At 31.9% G+C, this 6,046-nt stretch overlaps 2 protein-coding genes across 4 annotated transcripts; both read right to left on the bottom strand.

The window, feature by feature from the left end:
* Nucleotides 1–1,432: 1,432 nt before the first annotated feature.
* On the bottom strand, nt 1,433–3,845 carry LOC111428174 (ATP synthase, subunit C). Of its 2 annotated transcripts, none has more exons than XM_023063591.2 (4): nt 3,648–3,845; nt 3,069–3,156; nt 2,612–2,828; nt 1,433–2,034 (listed from the first exon to the last, which is right to left on the bottom strand). In XM_023063591.2, exons 2-4 carry the CDS (start codon nt 3,111–3,113, stop codon nt 1,871–1,873), a joined length of 426 nt encoding a protein of 141 aa, XP_022919359.1. In that variant the 5' UTR covers nt 3,114–3,156; nt 3,648–3,845; the 3' UTR covers nt 1,433–1,870. The 2 variants fall into 2 exon arrangements, with proteins under 2 accessions (XP_022919359.1, XP_022919360.1); XM_023063592.2 differs by lacking the exon at nt 3,648–3,845 and adding an exon at nt 3,528–3,594.
* A 664-nt stretch (nt 3,846–4,509) lies between these two features.
* Nucleotides 4,510–5,879, bottom strand: LOC111428173 (ribosomal protein L15). Of its 2 annotated transcripts, none has more exons than XM_023063588.2 (5): nt 5,811–5,879; nt 5,432–5,613; nt 5,244–5,380; nt 4,938–5,048; nt 4,510–4,757 (listed from the first exon to the last, which is right to left on the bottom strand). In XM_023063588.2, exons 2-5 carry the CDS (start codon nt 5,601–5,603, stop codon nt 4,563–4,565), a joined length of 615 nt encoding a protein of 204 aa, XP_022919356.1. In that variant the 5' UTR covers nt 5,604–5,613; nt 5,811–5,879; the 3' UTR covers nt 4,510–4,562. The 2 variants fall into 2 exon arrangements, with proteins under 2 accessions (XP_022919356.1, XP_022919357.1); XM_023063589.2 differs by having other exon boundaries at nt 5,696–5,821.
* Between the last annotated feature and the right edge of the window lie 167 nt (nt 5,880–6,046).

Here is a 6,046-nt window from a genome sequence, read left to right as displayed (position 1 = left end):
TTCATTTATGTTACACATATAAACCAAATTATTTATAACTGTAATAATAAATTAAGATGTGTATATATTATAGAAGTAAATTTCTAATTTACACTTTAAAAATAGACTCTTATACAAGACCTTTATCAATAACAATAATAGGGGACGTCACTTATATATAACAATCGTCTGAATAGGTTGACTAATAAATTACCTCTAAGATGAAGTGTAATAAGTAGAGAACAAATTTTAACCTTTTCACAAGAACGGTGCTTGTTTAATTGTCAAACAAATGCAAGTAAAAATGCTTTTTGTAAGTTACAACTTTTCTTTTATTAAAATTTATTAGTTTTTCATTTATCATCATTAACGTTTCCGTCCATAAGATCCGTAGTACTATCCCGTTTTCGTTCAGATGAAATCCACGACGATGGAGCTTTTTTCTGATAAGTAAAAATTTTCCACCAAATTGAACTGAATTCAAGATCGTCCATGAAGCATCAAAAATTACTATGTCAGGAGAAAGAGGAGGGCCATTAATAACAATAGTTTTGGCAATAATTTCATTTGGTCACCAACATCAGTATTTTGAAATTAAAACATTTAAACCTTTTATGACAATTGTATTGCAGTTGCTTATCCTTCTGCAATATCCTTCCAATCATTGAAAGATGCCACAATAAAAAAACGATTCCCAGAAAAAATTTCTCCAAAATTAATGAATTGGTGTTTAGGAATTTTGTAGTTCATGACATCATCAAAATTCTACTAAAGGGGTGGCTGTGTCACAACAACACCTTCCTCATTAGGAGTTTATTTCTGAACTTTAGTCTTACTTGGATGTAGTATGAAGCTGGCGTCATCAATGTTATAAATTTGTTGAGATTGTGCATGGTTAAGTGTTTCTCCCAAGATATTAAAATGTTCTTCATTTGCTTTCTTTCTAGCGTACTTGAAGATAGATTTCTTTAAAGATAGATTAAAACCCAAACTTCCCCTAGAATACAGTCCTTGAATGGCGTCTTTATTTTGCTCAGTCCCCATCTCTCCATAGTTGTAATTGCATTGGCTATAATTTTTTCATTAATCACAAATATTGCGATAGTCTTTCCTTGAGAATTACTTTTTGAGCCTCTATTTCATAAATTCCTTCAAAGGGTTAAGAATGGAATATTGGACTTCACTAAAGCACATCAAATACTTCATAGTCTATATTTTTGAATGACTCTCTTAGCACTATAAGAAGTAATAACTTTTTAACTTGGATATGTGTATAAAAATCGGCCGAAGTTATTACAAAATAACATATTTATGAAGTATATGAATAATAAGACCATCTATTTCATTTAACTTACCTTTACAATAAAAAGAATTCACGTGGAATTAAATTTTAAAAATCAAAAACAATATTTTCTAAAACTTTATTGATACGTAGTTTAAAAAAAAAATCTCATTTTAACAGAAACATTCTTTTATTGTTGACTTCCATAGTTAAAGTAAAACAGTACATGCGGCACCTCTTTCTAAGAAAAAAATACCCAAAAGTCACTGGATACCAGATTTTTTGAGAAATTGGGGAAACAAAAGGAATCGCGAAGCCCCCTCGACACGCGCCCCCTGTTTTGTGAACCCAATCAACAAAAAAAAAAAGAAATAATAAAGACGACGCCCAATTTAGAACAATTAATAAAGGATTTATTTCCGTTCTGTTGCTGCAGACGTTAGGATAGAAACAAAAAGAAAATTATCATTATTAAAATTAAGAATTTACTAGATGGTGATCACCGATGCTGATGTTGGTTTTTTTGTAATTCTCGGATGTTCGATCTTATGGTATTTTTATGTATATTATAATAAATGTTATTGACGAAGCCCCCGGCAGTGAGCGTATTTAGAAAGCGAATAACAGCAAGAACGCCATCATAAGACAGAACAGACCCATGGCTTCAGACAAGGCGAAACCTAAGATGGCATACGAGAAAAGTTGTTGTTTTAACGATGGATTCCTGGCATAACCAATGATTAAGGAGCCGAACACTGTTCCAATACCAGCACCTAAAATATATATAATAAATAACTCAAGCCGAGTTAATAATTAAATATATTAAAAGGATGTTGGGAAACATAGGAATTAGATGCGCCATTTTAAAATATAATTTATAATAAAATACATAAATTAGAAATTAATAAAAAATCACTACAGTACCTTATTTACTTAGTTCTTATATACAGGTATCAATACAGTCTTTAAATAACCTTAAGGAAAAATCAGTTCACTTTTAATAGCTTCAGGATTAAAGGGCAAACAGCATAAGGAAGGCAATCATCAAACAAAATAGTCCCATCGCTTCGGAAAGGGCGAAACCAAGGATAGCATAGGAGAATAATTGTTGTTTTAAGGAAGGGTTTCTAGCATATCCAATTATTAAACATCCAAAAACAAGACCAATACCAATACCTAATATTTTCATAAAAAAATACTTTAAAATTAATTGTGCGTGCTCAGACATCCAAGGAAGATAAAGAAATCATAAAAATTTCATTGATTTATTAAAAATGTCATCATTACGCACTAAAGAAATGACGCGAAAAAGGATTAGGAAGGAAAATATTACTTTGAAATAAAGCATACCAGATCCGGCAACTCCTACGGTAGCAGCACCCGCACCAATAAATTTAGCAGCAGAATCAATGTCCCTGCTAACTTGTGAAGTTTGGAATCCGCGTATCGCAGGTAACAAAGCTGGTTTTGTCTGGTGTTGTTGTACAATTGGGCTCTGAACTAAAGATTGACTTTGGGCAACCACACTGCTCAACGGCCTCAAATATTGTTTAGTGTTCGAGATCAGCTAGAAAAAAATTAAATCAAAATCAAATTAATCGTCAATTACAAAAAAGAATTAAAAAATACTTCAAAAATTAAAAAGAATTCCAAGATTAGGATTACATTTCGATGTTATGTAATCGCCTAGGAGTGCAAAAAAAAATGAAGTAACCTTTAAAACTATGAAATGGACTTGACTTGGTTAGATAATAAGAACGGTGAAAATTAATTTTTGTTTATGGAAAGGTTTTAAAAAGAAACTTACGGCGCTTCTGACGGCAGCAGGGGCGATCAATCTGGCAGCAAACATTTTCGTAAAGTTTTTAGTATTTAGCTGGAGGCCTCAAATAAACCTAAAAGAAAAATTGATTTATTTAAAACCGACGTAACACTATAAATCGCACGAATCTTGACAATACAATTTGACGCGAACGACAACGGGGGAGAAATAGATCGCGAATCAGTTACGTAACCCTAAAAATCTATCCAAACTCCACTGAGAATCGCCCAAAAACGTTATAATCCCGTCGTTAAATCTATCAAAAACCTTCGAATCTTCAATTTTCTTTCAAGAAAACGACGTTTTTACAACCAGTTCCAGTTAAAACTTTGACGTTTTCAACGGACTCAAGTCAACCTTGTAATGGCCGAAACCTACTGGGATCATCGAATGAAGATTCGAAGGTTTTCTGATAAAAGTACGATGGAGTTTCGAAAAATCCACCTTTAAAATAATCAAATGGGACGCCCGGACGATTTTTACGCGCACTTCTACCCCCGATGAGTCGTAATTTTCGCGATATCAACTGATTTTCTTATACCGGGAACAAAACGACCGACTTACCAAGTGAACAGTGTCGGGAATAGGCGACCGAAACCTGCGGAATGTGCGACTTACTGCAAACGACTGCCACGAAACTCCACTTTTGTCTATGCGCACCGTTATATGGCGCTACTGGCGTTTCGTGCTGCGCCGTCCACACCTTCGAGCCATCGAGATCACCAAAATCAATTGGAACGTGGTTTGAAACTAAACTAAGTCAAATTTTGTATTATGTAATGAACTTAAATATATTTATAAATAAATTATCAATTATATCGATTAGAAAATGTAAATCGATACGAATCGTATATTAATTTATTAATCGCATTCAAATTTAAAAACTTTTAATCATTTTAACGAAATTATTTAGCGACATCTTTTGGTAATTGCATTTGGTAAACGTGCAAAATTTAAAAATTGTGTTGATAGATTCACTTTTGATTATTATATTATTAAAATGATAAAACTAATTTTGATATCCTTGCAAAAACGTCAGTTTAGAGCAGAATAGTCATACAAGATGTATTTTACTATTTCATCAACTTGCAAATAAGAAAGAAAGAAATTAGCTGTTAATACAAGCAGCATTGCATAACTAAGATATAATTATCTTTAAAATATGTATCTAAAATCCAAATTTCTCAAAAATGTTTCTAATAAAAGATTGTTATTTACAACACTATTATGTAATTTTTAAAGAAGCGCTGTTTAAATACCTCTTCAACAGTGATTTTGTTCAACTCCTTGGGACTCGAACAGTTAATAACATTTAAGGTTAATAATTAACGCCAAAAATATCATTTGAATTGGTGTTTTGAAAAAAGTACCATTATCTACATTAAGGGTTTCTAACAAAAAAAAACTAATCACAATTAAAACAACATTTTCTTAAATACCAAACATTTTTTATTGTGTACAATAAATTGTACAAACATCTTATCGTTTTCTACGTAATTGGAGCGAATTTCTTCTTAGCCAAGCGGCCCTTTGAGAACCACCCTTTGTCTGAGAGTACCTATGACCCTTTCCGAGTCCTCTTGAAGATTTACCAGCGGATGTCTTGCCACGGAGCTCTCTGTGTTTATGTACAGAATTTACGATCCAATTGATTTTAGGGTCCCGACGAATGGCCTACAAAAAAAAAATAGAAAATAACAATAAACATCTTTTAAATCACGAATCATAATTAAGTTGAATTAATAAAGATCAGAATTAAATTACGGGATAGATTTCAGCAAAAACTCTTAAGAGTGGTGCATGCCCAATCATCATTAATATCTTATAACGTTTAAAATAATTGCTTTTACTTACATTATGAGATGGATCAACTAAGATAACTTCATAATATTTATAAGATGCATCTTGACCAACCCAATAAGAGTTTAAGACTCTTAAACCACCACATCGTCTTCCAACACGTTCCTTAAAAAAAAAATCATTTTAAATAATTATAAATAAAAATTAAAATCTAGATGTATTATTAAACTGTTGTTCAGACATCCAAGGAAGATAAACAATCATTAGTTTCAATGTGTTATAAATAAATCATCATAATTTAAATCAACATAACCTCACTTTTTCATATTATTGATTTTGTATTAAAAAATAATTACTTACTTCAGCAATTGCTTGTAAATTCCTAACAGGTTTAAGTTGGTTAACTCCATGACTTTTAGGTTTACCGTAAGTAGCACCTTTTGGTACTGGACGTTTACGACCACCACGACGAACGCGAATACGGAAGATAACGTAACCTAAAAAAGACTTAATTAACTTTAACAAGTAAATAAACATTAAATAATTACCTTGTTTGGCTCTATAACCTAACCTCCTAGCTTTATCTGGTCTAGATGGTCTGGGAGCTCGGTGCAACTTTGTTAATTGACGGTATTGCCAAACTCTTATCCGGAGTAAAAACTTAAGGACATCGCTTTGTTTTTTTCGATAAAGTTCTTGAATGTACTTGTAGGCCCCCATGTTGATGGACCTATAACATGGTCGTGCAAAAAAAGTAAGGTTATAATTTGTGTTTTCGAAGTTTTATGAGAAAACCGGAACGAGATACTAACAAAGATGCTTAGAGAAATGGTTGATTTATCTTTTAAAAATGTTTGTAGAAGATTTGTTATTAAGATGGTTAAGATATTTTAGAAATAAATTAATGGTATTCTCAGAGATACGTACCTACTGACACCAGTGTAGAACGGAAGAGGAAGCGTAAACAAACTGAACGATATGTCAAGATTGTCAAACAGGTTGGTCACTTAACAAAATTAAATTCCCTATTAAAAATCTAAACCAACTAGTTACCTTAATATTTCCATCAAATAATTGTTGGTATCACCTCTCTTTAATGTACGCATTAATATATTGCCCTTAAAATGAATTTATTACATTAATAAGTAATAATCTGAGAAAAT

Source organism: Onthophagus taurus, chromosome 10 (assembly GCF_036711975.1).
Source record: "Onthophagus taurus isolate NC chromosome 10, IU_Otau_3.0, whole genome shotgun sequence".
Classification (NCBI taxonomy): domain Eukaryota; kingdom Metazoa; phylum Arthropoda; class Insecta; order Coleoptera; family Scarabaeidae; genus Onthophagus; species Onthophagus taurus.
This window is presented reverse-complemented; position numbering and strand designations above follow the sequence as displayed.